The sequence below is a fragment of the Silene latifolia genome, chromosome 11 (genome assembly GCF_048544455.1).
Source record: "Silene latifolia isolate original U9 population chromosome 11, ASM4854445v1, whole genome shotgun sequence".
Lineage (NCBI taxonomy): Eukaryota > Viridiplantae > Streptophyta > Magnoliopsida > Caryophyllales > Caryophyllaceae > Silene > Silene latifolia.
The window spans coordinates 119722705-119742817 of NC_133536.1; the positions used below are offsets into that span (position 1 = coordinate 119722705).

The following is a 20113-nucleotide window of genomic DNA, read 5'->3' on the forward strand; positions in this document are numbered from 1 at the left end:
GGGTACTTGGTTTGTGCAAATGGGTTTCTCGTTTTTTAGCGATTTGATTGTGAATAATTGTCATTTGCATAGGAAAAGTAGTCACAATAGGATTTATCACTCTACTATGAGCATGATATCAATTTATTAAATTACGCTATGGAACTGTCATTAAGCTAACTTGTATCCTGCCTGTGGCCAGGGACGAAGCTATGTCTGGGCTGTATGGGCCATGGCCCGGGCAAGCTTTGAAGGAATAATTAAACATTAAGTTATACATTATTCAATAATCTTTCGGTGGCATAGTGGTAATGATGCCATATATATTCCCTTACATCACGTGCTCACTGATGGAGTTTTGTTTGGATCCGCTTAAGAGCATCCACATTGAAGAGAATTGACCATCCTCTTAGATGAAATAGGGTGCTAAGAGGATGTCCTCTTCAATGTGGAACTACTATTAAACATCCTCTTTGAAGGAGGAAGAGGAAGTCTTCCTCTATTTTTAGAGGAAGTACAACCTAGGCCTTTGTGCCCACTCTCTTCACTCACCTATAAAAATATTGCATTTGGACATTATTTTATTTAATTTCCAATAGAGAAAATAATTAAAATATGAAAGAGGAAGTAGAAAAGATCCTCTTTGATGTGGGAAAAAAATTGAAGAAGAGAAGGAGGAGGATGGAGATAGTGGAAAATGTGTTGGATGAAAAAGAATGTGATGTGTCAAAAAGATAGAGGGAGAAGGGAAAAATAAGAGGATTGTTATATACTCTTCAATGTCCATGCTCTAACAATTAACAACTATATTAGTGTCAAACCGTCTTACACAAGAATAACTTTGTTTAATAAATAATTTTACAATCGTAGCCGTCTCGCCTTGAATAAATTATTAGTAAAAAATCATTTTATAGGAAAACTTATCTGTTTACCTTTGATTAAAATAATGCTAACGAAAAATATAGAAGGTACACAAATGACTAAGACAGAGGGAGTATATATAATTTCATTATTTAGTTGCATGTTTAAATAAAATATTCTAAAAAATTAGACTTCCTTCGTTCTATTGGATTGCTTACGTTTGATTAACAAACTTTTCACAAAGAATATGCTTAGTAGACATAACCAAAATTTCGGCCCTGCTTGGAATTTGGTCCGAGCTTCGTCCCTGCCTGTGGCTGGATGCACCATGCTTGCAGCAGCACCAAATGCAAGGTTCCTTTGCTCTGTACTGGGTAAAGAGCCTCCGACAGGAATGTAAGACCACTCCTGCATCATATATGTGTCCTATTATCCAACGCATTGCAATAAAAACAGTTGGGATGAATGTGGCTAACATTTGACACGATGCATGAACCGTGAGAGTAGGTTTTGTGTATTACAATGTGCAGACCCTCCGTTTTGTTCATTAGTGCACATTAGTTATATTAGCTATGAGGGCAATACATAGAAAACATGGGAACTGATAATTGATAGTAATGTGTAATTAAAGCAGTTGCAAATGGGTTCAAAGGAAAGACGAATGATGAATCCAAGACACAAGAGTATGAAAATGATAAAAGGGAGCAGCTTACTCCGCTAATAACTTCATTGACCAACTCTTTGGCAGAGTCAATCTGGGCCTGAGTTCCGTTAATGTATACGTTTCTTTCGGTGGAAGTATCAACATAACAATAAGCATGAAAAGAATCCGTCTTAAGCTTAAGACGGTCTCAAATGAGATTCTATATCGTTACACAACATAAACAGCAGGAAATTAACCAAAATATCAGCAACTAAAAAGAGGATACACTTTCTTAAAAGCTCATTTTCCTAGAATTAAGACGAAAGAAAGAAAGAAAAACTTCCACATACAAGTTGAGTTCAGATGACTAACTGTCCATCCTGCCACAATGGAATCTGTACCACCCTTTAGTATAATTTCCGCTGAACTGTATTAGGATGCCAAAGCTCGCGGGTTGTAAACACTCATAATTGCACCAACTCCGTTGTAAAATTTCCACATATTGGTATTTGTTTGACTGATTGCAAACTACATGACAAACAACGTAGTAAACCTTCTGTAATCAAGAATCGACTTGGTTCAAGGAAGACTTACCATAGTTCCAGAGGCAGATATGACTTCATTTGTCGTATTTGAAATCTTCGCTTTAGAAATACCACCGCTCTTGTTCATTCTTCTAACGGGAACTGTCCCTTGAGGATAACCTCCATCCTTTAATAGAGGTATATCAGTTGCGGTTGCATTTATCTCCCAAGAGATATCGTTGTTTCTAATCGTTTGAGGCAAATATTGGTCTAATCCGTAAACACGACATGAACTCAGGATTTTATGCCCCATTTAATTACCTGAGGATGGAAAGACTTATTTTTCAAGAGAGGATGATCGAATGCAGGTTGCTTGTAGAAATCTATACAATCATATGTATCTCCATACTCGTTCTGTAATCATTTTAAATGTCAACCAACAACAATTCCAATGTTTTCTATTGAATCTCAATATTTTTTTTACCTTGACAGTTTTGCCAGCATATTCTGACCCATGAATCCTTGAGCGTCCCTTAGCAGCAAGAATTGAGACAAGGAAACATACTGAGAGAACACGCCTTATCGTTTCTAGTACCATCTTCTGAACTGCATGTTAAGAAACAAATCAGCGGAGTTAGTCGCAGCATGACACAAAAAATATTGTCTTAAAGAACAAAACCGACAAGGTACCAAACAGCATGTCAGTAAAAAAATAAGTTAAAAACATTACTACTAGTAACATTAGCATATATGATCAATAGTTTGAAATCGACATATTCAGAGATTGGAAGGTCCTCGGTTTTTATATCCGAAGACTGTAAATGAAAGGGGTTGGGGTTTCGGTATATTCAGAGGCATAAAGAGAAGATCCCTTGGTTTTGAGTGTTTGACTGTAACTACAGCATTTGCTGTTTGATTTACTTCCTTAATTGCATATGAAAGATTGCAGAATTCAAAGCTAAATAGGTAAAAGATCGTGTAGGATAAGAGAATTCTTAAATCAACAGTTCTTAGCTAGAACAACCTGGAAAAGCAGTTAATTTATAAAACTCTATTAGATAGAATTTGCACCAATATTAGATAGAATTTGCACAAATATTAGGGATAACTAACTATACATAAATATTGGGATAATTATACATAATATTATTTTAAATAAAAATTAATTAGGTAGTTTTATAAGGTTGGGGTCTCTAGCATTGCCTGAAAAAAGCCTCTTTATATATATATATATATATATATATATATATATATATATATATATATATATATATATATATATATATATATATATATATATATATATATATATATATATATATATATATATATATATATATTGATTGATTGAAAACTAACCTAGCTTGAGTATTAAGGAATTAATAAACTAGGAAATAAAATAATCTTGAGATAATCTATAATTAGGAACTTTCACAAGTTTCCTAATCTCTTATTTGAAATAAAATAACTAATAATATAGCTTATAACATAAACACGACCAGTAGCTTATACGGTTTCACAAACCGTTTTATCCAGCCCCACAATCTTCATTGCTTACCCATTTTAGCATCGCCAAACAACTTAAACACATTTTCAAGCTTTCTGTAATTAAGGTTGCATTTCAACTAATGAGTAGCTCACTCGCTTTCTCTGTGAAGGCTCCTACGTTCTCTCCTTCTTTTTGAGAATTTGACCTCAAATGCTCATCTTCGAAGTATAGGGACAGATCGCCTACATTGCTTGACGCGCTTACTCCTCTATATTCACTCGACAATTTCAGTTTGTATGAATTAGAGCCATAGCATTCAAGGATTTTGAATGGACCATCAGCTCGGGGCATCAACTTGTTCTTCCTTTTGGACGGAAATCTCTCCTTCCTTAGGTGCAACCACACAAGATCACCCACTTTAAAAACAGGCTGTTTTCGATGCTTATTAGCTTTCTCCATGTACCTAATATTTGCCTTCTGAACCTGGGCACGAACTTGCTCACAAATGCGAAGAAATGCTGCCTGCCTCTCCTTAGCATCGAAACTCAGCAGCTCCTTCTTGGGAATTGGAACTAAGTCAATGGGCAGGTATGGATTCACGCCATACACAATTTTGAATAGAACTCTGCACGTAGACACCGATGGTGTACAATTATAAGCGAATTCAGCATGAGCCAATTTAAAATCCCAATCCTTTTTGCTTTTGCTAACCAACCCTCGCAACAAGCTTCCTAGAGTCCGGTTTGCCACCTTGGTTTGACCATTTATTTGTTGTTGGTGAGGCGTGCTAAAAAGTAGCTTTGTACCAACTAATCTCCAAAGTGTCTTCTAGAAGTAGCTCAAAAATTTAACATCCCGGTCCGATACAATAGTAAGACGAATTCCATGTAACCGAACAATCTCCCTGTAGTATAACTCGGCCCCTTTCATTGCATCATCAATTTTATGACACGGTAGGAAATGTTCCATCTTAGAGAATCGATCAACCACCACCATAATCGAGTCCTTACCTTTTTGAGTCCTTGGCAACCCAAGTATGAACTCCATACTCACCTCATTCCACGGCTGTGTAGGTACGGGTAGTGGTGTATACAAACCCTTATTGAACGAGCTCTTGGTCTTATGACACACCACGCATTTCGCCACTATTTCTTGCACACCCTTGCTCATTTTCAGCCAGTAGAAGTGCTCACTTAGGATATCATTCATTTTGTTCACCCCACAATACCCGGCAATAGCCCCTCCATGAGCTTCACGCACCAACAATTCCCGAATAGAACCAATTGGAATACAAAGTCGATTACCTTTTAAAAGATAACCATCTTAGACAGAATACAATCCAGTTGGTTCGATCGCTTCCTTGGAAAATTCCGGGTCAGATTTATATAGTTCCTAGATGTGCTCAAAACCTAGAATCCTCGCATCCAATTCAATCAATAATGAATGTCTTCGTGACAAGGCATCAACTACTGTAATACCCGGCATTTGTGGAACCCGTACTTTGACCTTGGGACGCATGAGAGGAAGGAAAAGATGGCCTTACCCTTAACCTGAGTCTTGACCGTGTGGTGTTGCAGCGAATCGAGTGGGTTTACACTCGACCGAGTACGTCCACTTGATCGAGTGGAGTGCTACTCGGCCGAGTGAGTTCACTAGATTGAGTGGACTCGGCACTCGGTCGAGTCCCGCTGTTTTCAGAATCCGAGATTTACCCCCTTTCTCCCCTAACCCTAAAATCATTTTTCACCTTCCTCCTTATCTCTCCAAACTCCCTCCCGTCTCTGTAAAATGCTTCCAATGCTCTTCCTTTGGCCTTCAAGCTTGTATTAATGGTGGAACATGCCTCTTATGCCCCGATCTACCTTTGTAACTAGAAATCTCACCTTTTCCCCTTTGTCTTTTGAGTAAATTTGAGTTAGGGTTTATTAAGAGAGATTGATTAGTATTTAGTTATGTAAAATGAATAGTTAGTAACTAATAATGAGGGATTTTATGTTGTAAACTAGTATAGAGTGAATTGTGATAGTTATTACATGGTTTATGTAGGATGAGACGGTTTTATGAGATGGATACTTGGTGATTTCGATTACCTTGAGGATTATGCTTAAAGGTAGGTTATCCTACTCGGTTTCAATGTTGTATAAGCATGTTTGTATGTCTTTCCTTGTCATATGCATTCATGAATTGGTTAGTATATCATGTGGGTATTGGAAGGGTTGTTGTTAATAACATGTGGGATGGAATTCATGAATTGGTCATATGTTAAGTGTTGTTCTCCCATTTGTCATGTATGGTTGTGTTTGTGTTGTGATGGAGGTCTTTGGCGGTGGTACTTTATTATTGAGGAGACGTAAGACGGTTTTGAAACCGTCTTGCGCTCGGGTCGACCCTTCGAGTTTTACACCCCAAGGGGGATGTGCACATTAATGACTTGAGTCATGGAGGGACTCGTGTGGTTGAGGCACGGCGTTTGGCAGGGGATCCGGTTGGCTTTCGGACCCGGTATGTCTGGACGTGTCTCGGTACCTTTGTGTGAGATATGGTGTCGTGGGCGTATCCCTGGTACTGGTGGTTGTGGGAACGTCTGGGCGTGTCCCGGTACTGGTATGTTGATTGCATAGTCGAGTCTCATTCACATGCTTATGTCGCGTCTATGCTTATCGAGTCGTGATATATGTTGTGTATTGAAACTGACGTTTGTTGTGTCCGTGTAATTGTCACCTATTTCCGGGGTGGCCTGTGTCGATCAATAAGATATTTCCGATCATATGGGGAGCAGTTGCTTACAGGTTGGCTTTGGTAGCATGCAAGAGACGGGACGATCCGTGATGACATTCGATTGTAACATAGTCAATTAGATTAGTTTAGTAGTCATGAGTTGTATTATTCATTTCATTTATTTCATTTATGTCTATGTAATCGACTAAACACTTATTTATGTTAATTTTTTCTCAATTGTGACTCCGATTTCACTACCTTGGAAAACTGAGAAGGTAACATCTCCCAATTACCTTGGCCGGTTAGAAGGGGGTGTTACAAAGTGGTATCAGAGCTTCGATTTTGGAACCTAAACAAATGAACCTAAATCAACCTAGGCGTGTCTAATAAAATGAACTCGACATGAAAACAATAGGAGATCGGTTTTGGATGAGTGGGCGCCCTCATGTCAAAACTAGTGCCTTTTGCATCGGTTGGTCACTGCGTGGGTGGTTACAAGTAAGGGTGAATGATATAGACAATGTTGTTTGATTGCATGAATGATATGGTTGTTGTTAGAGACTTGCATGCTATGAAATTTCACATGTATATGAATGGATTTACATGTCTTGACATCTCTTGGAAAATGATAATCCCATTCCCTAGATTCATGTTATGCGACTATCTTGTGCTTGATAGTGTTACTGTGAGTATATAAATTGTGACCATTTCGGTAAGGTAAGTGCAAGTGTGGATGTAGGGAGTAGGGATCGGCAACCTTGGTGCCGCACGAACTAACTCGGGACGGGTCACCCTTAGATGGTGGACTTCCGAACCTTGTATTGTTTTGCAGAAAATCCGCCGATAAGCTCTTGGTGATAATTTGAAACCCAACGGGATCACTTGATCGAGTGCGAGTACCAACTCGGCCGAGTAAGCGAGCACTCGACCGAGTGGACCTGATTCCAGGGGTTATGCACTCTGGAAAAATCCGTCACTCGACCGAGTGGAGTCGTACTCGACCGAGTGCACTTGGCACTCGACCGAGTGGGTTCACACGGGTTGGTTTACTTGGCTTAAAGCCCTTATTTTCCCAATTCTTCATTCTTATCCTCATATCTTCATATCTTTCTTCACCAAAAATCCCCAAAAACCTCAATTGTTTCTCTAATTTGCTTGGAATTAATTCGATTTCTCCACCTTTCTCATATAACCCCACTAATTTTGTCAAGGTAAGCTTATTCATCTTCTTCCATCTTTTTTTCCCCAAATTTGAATTTCTTAGATCTACTTCTAAATCCTTTAAGTTTTGTTAATTGGTTGTTTGTTTTGCTTAATTCATGATACTAGTAAGCTTTTAATACCATTATTGTTGATAAAAATCAAATTTTTGTAGAAAAGTTTTGGTCACCATTGTAGAGCTCGAAAATTGTTGTTCTTGGGTCAATGATCGGATTTTGGTGGTTGTTGTTATGTATAGTTGGACAACAAAGGCTTAACTTTTGTTGTCATGAATGGATCTTGCATAATATGTGTAAATTTCGTCTAAAAATTTCGTTTTAAATTTTCGGATTTCCCCAAATTTTGATTTTTTTATGAGCAAAACCTAGTTTAATCACCTTATAGGACAACTATCTTGGTTGATAATGTAAATTGTAAACCACATGAAATCGATTTTGTCTTAAAACTTGGGTGGAAACTCTCACAATTCCTAAAATTTCCATGAATGATACATTTTTATGCCTTAATGATGAACTTCTTATGAGGTAATATTGAGAATTTTGTGTGTACTACCACCTTATAAGAAGAATTAAAAGAAATTTTGTCTCAAAGTCTTGAAAATCGACACTAACCATATTGAATTTTAAATTTATACTCACTACTTATGTTACTACTTGTTCAATTTAAAGGTTTTCTTATGATAAAGAAGCATTTTACTCACCCAAATTCCTTTCAAATTTAGGCAGGCTAAATTTTATTCCCACCAACTTTAACAAAATTTGGTCGACAATAATAGTAACATGTAATTATTTAATTAAAATTTTAAAGTGTTGTGTGTCATGGTTGAATTGACAAGTTGAAGGATGGCTATGGATAATACATGTGGTTAAAGTCATGTTTAAGGGCCATATTATATCACACGAGTCTTTAATTTCCGGAAAAGAACTTGTAACATGTGAAAAGTTTGAAAAGTTGGTTAAAAATTGGCAAGGAAACTACCTTAGAAATTTTCCTCATGCGATATTCATCAATTTGAAAAGTTGAGAAAATTCTCATTCACATCCAACATTTGCTTCCAATTCTTATCTTTCCCACTTTGTATCTTGTGTGTGATTCTCATGTAGCATGGCAAGGAACGCTAGAACCTGTCGTGAAAGGAATGCTCGCCAACCCCAACAGGAGGCATCGCCCGCTATCACTCTGCCCGACTACCTATCCATAGCTTTTGGGAGTGAGGAGCATCGGGACAAGTTTGAGGTCCTAGCCACTAGGAGGATGGCCCCGACCAAGTGCATGTCGGTAAGCACCTTGGAGGCTCTAGGGATAGAGAAGGAGGTACATAATATCTTCACGGTGCTTGGGTTGGAGGGTTTGTACAACTTGGAGGAGATAAGCTACCCCGACCTCACCCTTGAGTTCTTGAGCTCCTTCACTTATGATAAGGAGACCCATAAGGTGAGCTTTAGGCTCAAGAATACTTCTTTCAACTTAGGTAGTGATGATTTTGCCAACTATCTAGGGGTGGGTAAGCGAGTTGTAGGCCACTATGACAAGATTGAGAAGGACATGAAGGCTTCAAAGTATTATCAACTTTAAACAAGCAAGGAAAATGTTAGTGTAAGTAACATGATGACTAGTGACATTGAGCACCCCGTCCTAAATATTTTCTTGCGCTCCTTGACCAACCTCCTCTATCGGAGGAGGGACCCGAGCAAGCTCAACTCCACGGAAGTCTTAATCTTGAGCTCCTACCTTAACCCCCACCACGAAAACCGTCTCCACTTCAATGCCATGTCTTTGGTACGTCTTGCCCTTGCGAGGATGGCCGAGGAGGACCAATGCTTCTTAGATTGTGGAGCCTTGGTGACTCGTTCGGCCAAGAACTTGTTAGCTTACGAACCGGGGGCGGTGGATGTACCCATGTCTAAATAAGTGGTTTATTTTGATCTTGATTGATTAAAAGCTAAGTCTTGGGTAGTAGATGGAGAGGAGGACGATACCTATTCTTGGAGGGTTGATGATGAGTGGTACATGAAGCTTCCCGCCGGCGAGGACCTTGTTAGAAAATGTGTCCTCAACAATAGTGCGATCACATGATTTAATATCATAATTAAATCTCATAATAAGAATATGAAAGGGATGATAATTTAAATAGTCAACTGATCAACATTAATCGGTAATGATTGGCTTGCTAGAGTTTGACGTTACTGTCGTAGGACGGTGGTGGTCAGTTGATCCCTTAAGGTCACACCTAAAGGATGATGCCCTTATCAGTAAAGATGATTAATTGTATGACGATACAAGTTAATCAATTCCTTAAAATTGAACAATTCAATTGTGAGAGAGAATATTTAATATCTTATTGTAATTGGATTAAATAAGATTTATTTTAGTAATTGAAATACTTTATAAATAAAATTGATTATTTTTTGTGAAACAATTGAGATAAGAATGAATGGTTAATTATAATTACAATATGTTGTGAATTATAATTATATGACACATTTTATTTATGTGATCAAGTATCACTAGTCAATTTGTTGTATTTAATTTAATTAATTTATAAAATGATATTTATTTGTTAATTATGTATTAAATTAATTAATAACATGTAACATACTACATGTGACATATTGTGTGACAAGTAACAAATTGACAAAATAAAATAATAGTCCATTTTATATATATGGACCGAAATAATGAGGATAATGGGTGTTAGTGGGTGAATTATTTTATGAGATAAAATAAGCTAATGATGCCTAACCTACACATAGCCTTACAAGTCTATGTTTTGACAAGAGCAAAAAGAAAAGCAAGATGCCCTTTTTGGACACAAGCTAGCCGGCCATACTACTCTTTTAAGAGTAGTTTTGGTTCATTTTTTACTCTTACACAATTCATTCATTCATTTCATGCATACTTCTCTCTTACATTATTCATCTTTCTAAAAACTTGAGAAATGATGATCTAATTTGTTTTTTTTTTCTAAAATGTAAGCTTTCCATTAAAAACGGCAATTACAATATGTTTTGGTACCATACATCATTTTGTGCAAATATCAAATAAAATGCACCTAACAGAACCATATTCTATCTTTTGGACTAACTACTCGAGGCTTACATTCATTAAAACGACAAACAATCATCCTCCTAATCTGTTGGATTACCAGTTCAGGTCTGGTAACAATACCTTCCAGCCGAGCACTATTTCTTTGTATCCAGATCGTGTACCAGCACGCCAAAACAGCAGCAGTACACAACTTCTTACGAACTGAACTCCATCTCTTCCTATTAATAACATGCAAGATATTCCTCTGTGTAAAATCTGAACTCAGCCAGGTACTAGCTCCACATAACAGACTCTTACAGAAATGACAATCCTCAGACAAATGCTGGTGTGTTTCAAAAGCAGACTGACATAGACAACACAGATCATCTTGTGAAATCTGCAGCCTAGCCAGTTTATCCTTCAGCTGAAGTGCCCTATTTGAGATTAGCCAGGCAATAAAAGAATGCTTAGGTAAAGCCATATTGCACCAGACAGCCTTGTGCCAATCAATCTGAAGTTTCTTGTCCCTTAACCAATCATAGCAGCTCTTAACAGTATACCCTCGTGATCCTATAATCCAATGATGATCTAATTTGTTCAATAATACTACTAATATTATTAATGTAATATATATGAGTATTAGTAGTCAATTATAAGGTAGATTACTAAATAAATATCTAGTTAATATTATTTAGTGAAGATAAGGGCTAATCTTGGGTGCATTCAAAAGGAGAGCTCTTAATATAGAGTTTTGTAGGATCATCCTAATACTCATCATAGCTCAAGAACAAGTGAAGGTAGGAGACCTTACTTGTGCCCATAAATCCGAAAATAATTATGTAAGGGACATTGTTTTTCTTATTAATCTCTTATTTTGTTATGCATGCACTAGATCTAAAGAACTTATAATTAAAATGTTAATTTGTTCACTATTAGAAGAGTTTAATAATAGGTATATGAACCTAACAGACCTACCCCCGACTCCCCCTTTAGAGAGAGCGGGATCACCCCGCCCCGAGGCCCAATTGTATACCATCCCTAGTAACCACACTTTTGACCTTGAAGATGCCATCAAGAAACGGGAGGCACCCCCGTTACCTCCTTCGCCTCATGCTCCTATCGACTAAGCTCCCACATCTTTTCCCCACTCTATGCCTACAACAATGATGCCCCCACCTTATGCCGAGAATTTTGGCCAAGCCCCACCCACCTTTGACTCCAACTATCCCATGTCATACCTCATACACCGAGTGAACACCGACCTTGTGTTGAGAGACATGCATGATGCGGCCTATAATCAAGGAGTACGACCCGCCCACCGCCCTAGCTTTTGGTCCGGACCCGGAGACACCTCCGGAGTCTTCAAGGCCTATTGTATCCAACCATCAGATTGGGAGATCAACTTTCCTTTCGCTGTGGGACACTTGTGTGACCCATACATGGGTGATGCCGAGATCTATCCTAGTAATGTCTACCAACGGAGCGGAAGTGAGGCGGTAACATCTACGGCGGCGGAGGCCATGGACCTTGATGAAATATGGGAGGAGGCGACTCGTAGGGCCCCGAGGGACGTGGAGGAGAATAAAGAAGGGGAAGGGGACAAGGGGGAGGAGCAAGCAGAAGGAGGAAGCAAGACGGTGAAGAGTCGCTCCAGATGGGCAAAATGGATGCCTAGCATTGGCAAGAAGAGGAATTCCTCCAAGTAGTTGTGGTCTTATGATTTGGAATCCTTTGAGACTTTTAATTATCATTTGAAGCTTTGAACAACTTGATTTTTATGATTTAAGCCGGACATAAGGCCAAGACTAGTAGACCTTGCATAGTAGGATGGTGTAGTGATCACCGTTTGGACCCTATTGCATGTATGTTCAACCATAAGGAAGCTTAGAGGCCATTAATGGCCGAAATTTAGACTACCCAGCGACACTCGGCCGAGTGCCCTATCCACTCGACCGAGTGGTGGTCCACTCGACCGAGTGTCCCCTCCACTCGATCGAGTAGGCCTAAAAACAGGTTCTGGAAACCTCCTGTAAATACCCCCACTCGACCGAGTGGCGTGACCACTCGGCCAAGTGATTCTGAGTCGGTCGAGTAACTTATGAATTCGAACGAGCACAGTGGAATTTAACCCCTTTTGGGAATTTTAGACCACCTACAACGCATTTGACCTTGATTTTGAACTATACCGACCTACTAAGAGTCAATTGACCATAAAAAACCCACACGATAGACCCTTATGAATTGTTTACTCTTGACCTTGTTAGTTGTTTGGACGGTATAAGAAAATAATCGAACTACAAATGACTATATGATGGCATAATGTACATGAAAATATGTAGACGTTCCGCAATAATAGCGAAAAAGTAAATAATAGTAGTGAGTACACACCACATGACGAGTTGGCAACACTACTACGTGTTGTGGCGGTCCAATACGATATGTGAATGATATGTTGAATATTAAGAGTGGTTGTGTCCAGTCATAAAGAGTCCTCATATACATATAGTGATCATACACAACTTACGGTAATAATGGTAGGTCTCCGGAAGAGTATCCTGTGAGACTCATAGCGAACTTCGGGACGAAGTTCTCTTTTAGGAGGAGTGAATGTAAGAACTCGGAAATTTAGAGAAGAAAGAGCATGATACGTGGCAAATTAGTGAGAACGAACTAGACCTAGGATAGATAGGATATAATTGGGTAACAATATGAGTGATGATGGCAAGAGAACACACGATAACCAAGAAAGAAGCCCGAGAGTAGACCGAGGAATATTTGGGAAAGAGAGTGGGTGGCGAACTTCGGGGTCGAAGTTCATTTTATGGGGGGAAGACTGTAATACCCGACATTTGTGGAACCCGTACTTAGACCTTGGGACGCGTGAGAGGAAGGAAACGATGGCCTTACACTTGACCCGAGCCTTGACCATGTGGTGTTGCAGCGAATCAAGTGGGTTTACACTCGACCCAGTGCGTCCACTTGACCGAGTCGAGTGCTACTCGGCCGAGTGAGTGCACTCGACCGAGTGGACTTGGCACTCGGTCAAGTGCCGCTGTTTTCAGAATACGGGATTTACTCCCTTTCTCCCTAACTCTAAAATCATTTCCCACCTCCCTCCTTATCTCTCCAAACTCCCTCCCCTCTCTCTAAAATGCTTCCACTTCTCTTCCTTTGGCCTTCAAGCTTGGATTAACGTGGAACATGCCTCCTATGCCCCAATCTACCTTTGTATGTAGAAATCTCACCTTTTCCCCTTTGCCTTTTGAGTAAATTCGAGTTAGGGTTTATTAAGAGATATTGATTAGTGTTTAGTTATGTAAAATGAATAGTTAGTAACTAATAATGAGGGATTTTATGTTGTAAACTAGTATAGAGTGAATTGTGATAGTTATTACATGGTTTATGTAGGATGAGACGGTTTTATGAGATGGATACTTGGTGATTTCGATTACCTTGATGATTATGCTTAAAGGTAGGTTATCCTACTCGGTTTCAATGTTGTATAAGCATGTTTGTATGTCTTTCCTTGTCATATGCATTCATGAATTGGTTAGTATGTCATGTGGGTATTGGAAGGGTTGTTGTTCATAACATGTGGGATGGAATTCATGAATTGGTCATATGTTAAGTGTTGTTCTCCCATTTGTCATGTATGGTTGTGTTTGTGTTGTGTTGGAGGTCTTTGGCGGTGGTACTTGATTATTGAGGAGACGTAAGACGGAAACCGTCTTGCGCTCGGGTCACCCCTTCGAGTTTTACACCCCAAGGGGGATGTGCACATTAATGACTTGAATCACTGAGGAACTCGTGTGGTTGAGGCACGACGTCTGGCAGGGGATCCGGTTTGCTTCCGGACCCGGTACGTCCGGGCATGTCCCGATACCTTTTTGTGAGATGTGGTGTTGTGGGCGTGTCCCTGTCACTGATGGTTGTTGGTACGTCTGGGCGTGTCCCGGTAGGGTAATTGCATAGTCGAGTCTCATTCACATGCTTAAATCGCGTCTATGCTTATCGAGTCGTGATATATGTTGTGTATTGAAACTGACGTTTGTTGTGTCTGTGTAATTGTCACCTATTTCCGGGGTGGCCTGTGTCGATCCATATGATATTTCCGATCATATAGGGAGCAGTGTTTTATAGGTTGGCTTTGGTAGCATGCGGGAGACGGGACGATCGATGATGACATTCGAGTCTAGCATAGTCGATTAGATTAGTTTTGTAGTCACGAGTTGTATTATTCATTTCATTTATGTCTATGTAATCGACTAAAAACTTATTTATGTTAATTGTTTTTCAATTGTGACTCCGATTTCACTACCTCGGGAAACCGATAAGGTAACATCTCCCAATTACCTTGGCCGAGTGAGAAGGGGGTGTTACAGCTACGATATTAGAACTTCCTGTCTTCTATTTCGAAGAGGACATAAATGATTGTAGGAATTCAACCCACTTAGCATGTCTTGGACTTAGTTTTTGACGGCCATTAATGTGCTTACGAGCTTCGTGAACAGAATGTAAAAAAAAAGGCGTAGGACTCCAATGGTCTAATGCCCTCACGATCGCATAAAACATTTTGTCGTAGGTTGAATAATTCAACCTTGCACCATTTAACTGTTGGAGTAAGTGTCCCCGACAATAATGCGATCACAATTGTCGATCATGATGATCACATGTTTAAATCTCATATTTAAGAATGCATGAGGGAAAGTAATATTTTACAGTTAACTGGTCCACACATATCGGTAATGATTGGCTGACTAGAGTTTGACATTACTGTCGTGCGACGGTGGTGATCAGTTGATACCCTGAGGTCATACCTATAGGGTAATACTCTTAATTGATTATTTAATTAATCGTATACCGATACGAGTTAATTAAATTGCTTAAAATTGACAGATGATTTTGTGAGTAAAATTTACGTGTCTCATTGTAATTCGATTAAATTAGATACGGTCTAGGTAATCGAATTGTTTTATTACTTAGATTAAATTATTGTTTACGAAACAATTGAAACAGGTTGAATAATTTATTATAAATACAAGTCGTTGTAATTTATAATTCGATAAACCACTTTGGTACAAGTAATCAAGAATTACTAATTAAATTTTGTATGTGACATATTTTATTAACATGTTGATTTTTAATATGTTAAAAATACACTATAGTGCTACATGTCATGTAACATGTGACACATGACAAAATTGACAAATGACAAAATAAAATGGACCTTCAATTTTATGTTAAGTGTACCGAAAATGGGGAGAGTTAGGGTTTAAAATTGTGTTAATTATTTTAAATAAGAAAACACAATGATTACTCTAGCGTATAGCCATGCATACCTAGTTTGCCTTGGGTAGAACATGAAGCTCATGCATTGGCTCTCTTCCCTCCCCCCAACCAGTTTTATGCATAGAAAAGCCAAGGGCTTTTCCCCTTTTAATTTACATTTTCATTACATAATTTTTCTAGTGTTAGAAATATTATAATTCTCTACAATTTGTGAAATAAAACTTAGAGAAATAAACCTCACAAATACTCCTCTCTTGATCGAAATACAAGAGAACAAAACACCATTTTTGTGTCAAATTTTAAGCTTGTTTTAATTAATACTAGTCTTATATTAATTAAAATAATTAAGGGGTTACCTTGGGTATAATTCCTTAGGAGAGATTCTCAACTTGAATCTTATTCTTCCATTTTGGAAAGCTCAAGAACTAGTAAGTAGGTGAACTTACTAGTGCCCATTTATCCGAAACTATCAATGTAAGAATTGATTTTTCGCCTTATACTTTGTAATAGTTTTGCATGGATAAGATCCGATTTAATTTTATGAATAAATTAAACTATCATACTATGAATATGTAAACATATGAGATTAATGAATCCTTCTCGCTGAAATAGGAGATTTGCCGTTTCTCTTGCACCAGCACGACACCAATCCCCACACCAGTAGCATCGCACTCGACTTCAAATAATTTCTCGAAATCACGTAGTGCTAACACGGGATCAGAATTCGTGTGCACGACGCTGCTAGTCCACACGAATTCTCCCCTATTGGTTAGCTCAGTAATTGGAGCCATAATCGAGTTAAAACCCTTGATGAATCGTCTATAGAATGATGTTAAACCATGAAAGCTTCGCACCTCTGTAGTTGATTTTGGAACTGGCCAGGCTTGAATAACATCGACCTTTCATGGGTCCATACTTCCTTCGTCTTTCCCTACAATTTAACCAAAAAAAGTAACACGTGACGCCATAAAAACACATTTTTCGAGCTTACCATACAGTTTCTGTTTTCGTAGCACCTAAAAAACAGCCCGTAAATGTTGCTTGTGGTCATCTTCATCTTTGCTATATATTAAGATGTCATCAAGATAAACTACCACGAACTTGTTAAGAACGGCCTTAACACTTCATTCATCAGCCTCATGAACAAGCTAGGAACATTACATAAGCCAAATGGCATCACAAGATATTCATATAACCCCTACTTCGATTTGAACGCGATCTTCCACTCATCACCTTCTCGAATTCTGATTTGGTGGTAATTGTAACACCCTCACATACCAGGGTGCCTTACCAAGACCACCCTAGCATGGGAGACTGCTACCATCTCGGTTTCCCGAGGCTAGTATATCAAAGTTACCATTCCAAAACATTTAACTAAGTATAAAGTTAAAGTTAATGATTACAAGTTCCAAACCAAAACCAAAACAAAAGTTCACTAGTACTCAAAACAACTGAATCTAAACAGCTAATCTCGTGACAGAAGAAGCTAGACTCTAAGTGGTGACTCCCATGTCGTCCCCAAAGCTAAAGACCACCATCACCTGTCACAATCTGCTCACCATCCCCGAATGGATCACCATAGATTTTACAAAACAACAACGGGGTCAGTTCACTGCATAATCAAAATAAGACAAAGTACGATAAGATAAACAAATGTTTATAATCCACCTCCACCTCCCAATCACATCATGTAACTGACTACACACTAGAGTGTGTAGCCCTGCCAGTGGGGGACCGCAGCCTTACCTACCAAATCCCCGCTCATCAACGAGCGATAACCCTGTTCATAAAAGAGCACATGCCCTCCAGTGGCAGGTTCCACAGAGGGCGTATCAAGGGCGTGAAGCCACTCCTGGAAGTGATTCCACTCAGCTGAGGCTGCGCTTCGCGAACATCACCAGCAACCATCATAACAACAACAAGAAACTCCAATCCAACCACATCATATAATCACAATATCAATCGTACAAACAATTACCACATAATCTTAAATCCATTAAACTGTAAATCGAGTAGGAAAACACTACCTTCTCGCAATCTGTTATGTTTCTGCCAATCATACAAATGCACAACGAGTAACACATCATCACCTACAACAACGATAATCAACAATCAACAACACATACGATGACCAAAATCCTAAACCCCAAAATTAACCCAAACTAGGGTTTGCTAACTTATAACAACAACAGTAGATCGACAAAGACAAGACACTTACTACGTCGATTAACACGGAATAAGATGCTAGAACCCACAATCGACGACCTTTGCCTTGGAAATGATGAAGATGATTAGAGGAGAATGAAACGTAGTTTAGGTTTTGAAAGAAATGATTTTAGAAACTGACAAACGACATATATATAATCTCTAATCATTTTAATCAAAACCGCTGAAATAACTCGTAATAGACCGGACACTCAGGCGAGTACCTGACGTACTCGGCCGATTACGACCTACTTGACCGAGTACCAACATGCTCGGTCGAGTGCTGACACTCCAGAACCCAAACTCACGACACCAGAACACATACTCGGCCGAGTAAGCCATACTCGACCGAGTCCCCTAAGATCCGAAACCTGTGGTATTACAGTAACCACTTCTCAAGTCCAGATTAGAAAAAACACACGAACCAGAAAGTTCATCTAGCATATCATCGAGCCTCGGCATCGGGAAACAGTACTTGATTATGATGTTATTACCGACCTGCTATAAATATACATTCACCAAGTCCCTTCCATTTTCGGTACTAATAACGCAGGCACCGCATATGGACTTAAACTGTCTCGTACATACCCCCTTTCCATCAATTCTTGGACTTGGCTCTGTAACTTCTTCGCTTCCTCCGGATCGCAGCGATAGGCTGGCTTATTTGGCAATGTCGCCCCTGGAATAAGGTCTATTTGGTGTTCAATACCACGCAAAGGAGGAAAACCATTTCGTAACTTATCCAGAAACATATCCCGAAACTCATCAAGCAGCCCATGTACTCCACGGTTATCACCCACACCAACGGACTAAGAGTCACGCACCATCAGCACATAAGCTCGTTCTCCACGATCGAGAATCTCCTCTACTTCCCGAGCCTCAATAAACAAGCTCTCCTTCTTTAATTTAGCCTCTCTAATTTTATTTGGTGATATAAGTTTCAGATTATAAGTCACTTTGCCTTTGGTCACACTACAAACATTAGACCTCGCATCATGTTCAACTCTTTATCGGGATTATATCACACCATATTTCATCCGTGTAGGTGTTGGAAAATGTGTCCTCGACAATAGTGCGATCACATGATTTAATATCATAATTAAATCTCATAATAAGAATACGAAAGGGATGATAAATTAAATAGTCAACTGATCAACATTAATCGGTAATGATTGGCTTGCTAGAGTTTTACGTTACTATCGTAGGACGGTGGTGGTCAGTTGATCCCTTAAGGTCACACCTAAAGAATGATGCCCTTATCAGTAAAGATGATTAATTGTATGAAGATACAAGTTAATCAATTCCTTAAAATTGAACAATTCAATTGTGAGAGAGAATATTTAATATCTTATTGTAATTGGATTAAATAAGATTTATTTTAGTAATTGAAATACTTTATTACTAAAATTGATTATTGTTTGTGAAACAATTGAGATACGAATGAATGGTTAATTATAATTACAAGATGTTGTGAATTATAATTATATGACACATTTTATTTATGTGATCAAGTATCACTAGTCAATTTGTTGTATGTAATTTAATTAGTTTATAAAATGATATTTATTTGATAAATATGCATTAAATTAATTAATAACATGTAACATACTACAAGTGACATATTGTGTGACAAGTGACATATTGACAAAATGAAATGGTAGTTATATATATGGACCGAAATAATGAGGATAATGGGTATTAGTGGGTGAATTATTTTATGAGATAAAATAAGCTAATGATGCCTAACCTACACATAGCCTTACAAGTCTATGTTTTGATAAGAGCAAAAAGAAAAGTAAGATGCCCTTTTGGACACACGCTAGCCGGCCATACTACTCTTTTAAGAGTAGTTTTGGTTCAATTTTTTTACTCTTACACAATTCATTCTTTCATTTCATGCATACTTCTCTCTTACATTATTCATCTTTCTAAAAACATAAGAAATGATGATCTAATTCATTCTATACTACTACTAATATTATTAATGTAATATATGAGTATTAGTAGTCAATTTTAAAGGAGATTACTAAATAAATATCTAGCTAATATTATTTAGTGAAGATAAGGGCTTAGGTGCAATCAAAAGGAGAGCTCTTAATATAGAGTTTTGGAGGATCATCCTAATACTCATCATAGCTCAAGAACAAGTGAAGGTAG

At 38.4% G+C, this 20113-nt stretch overlaps 1 protein-coding gene and 1 long non-coding RNA gene across 2 annotated transcripts; both read right to left on the reverse strand.

Moving 5' to 3' along the window:
- Positions 1–1149: 1149 nt before the first annotated feature.
- Positions 1150–2933, reverse strand: LOC141615053 (uncharacterized). Its single transcript, XR_012529583.1, has 3 exons — positions 2748–2933; positions 2078–2613; positions 1150–2011 (listed from the first exon to the last, which is right to left on the reverse strand). It is a non-coding gene; the product is annotated as an uncharacterized LOC141615053 (long non-coding RNA).
- Positions 2934–10487: 7554 nt separating this feature from the next.
- Positions 10488–11903, reverse strand: LOC141613878 (uncharacterized). The gene is made up of 2 exons (XM_074432620.1): positions 11846–11903; positions 10488–11032 (listed from the first exon to the last, which is right to left on the reverse strand). The coding sequence occupies exons 1-2, from the start codon at positions 11901–11903 to the stop codon at positions 10488–10490; spliced, it is 603 nt and encodes a 200-aa protein (XP_074288721.1).
- Between the last annotated feature and the right edge of the window lie 8210 nt (positions 11904–20113).

Excerpts from the sequence above, each read along its gene's own strand:
- LOC141613878 (XM_074432620.1), bottom strand. The coding sequence starts at position 11,903 with ATGTATGGGTCACACAAGTGTCCCACAGCGAAAGGAAAGTTGATCTCC. Across the intron at positions 11,033-11,845 it reads GTTGATCTCCCAATCTGATG|GATCACGAGGGTATACTGTT; the intron begins GTTGGATACAAT and ends ATTGGATTATAG.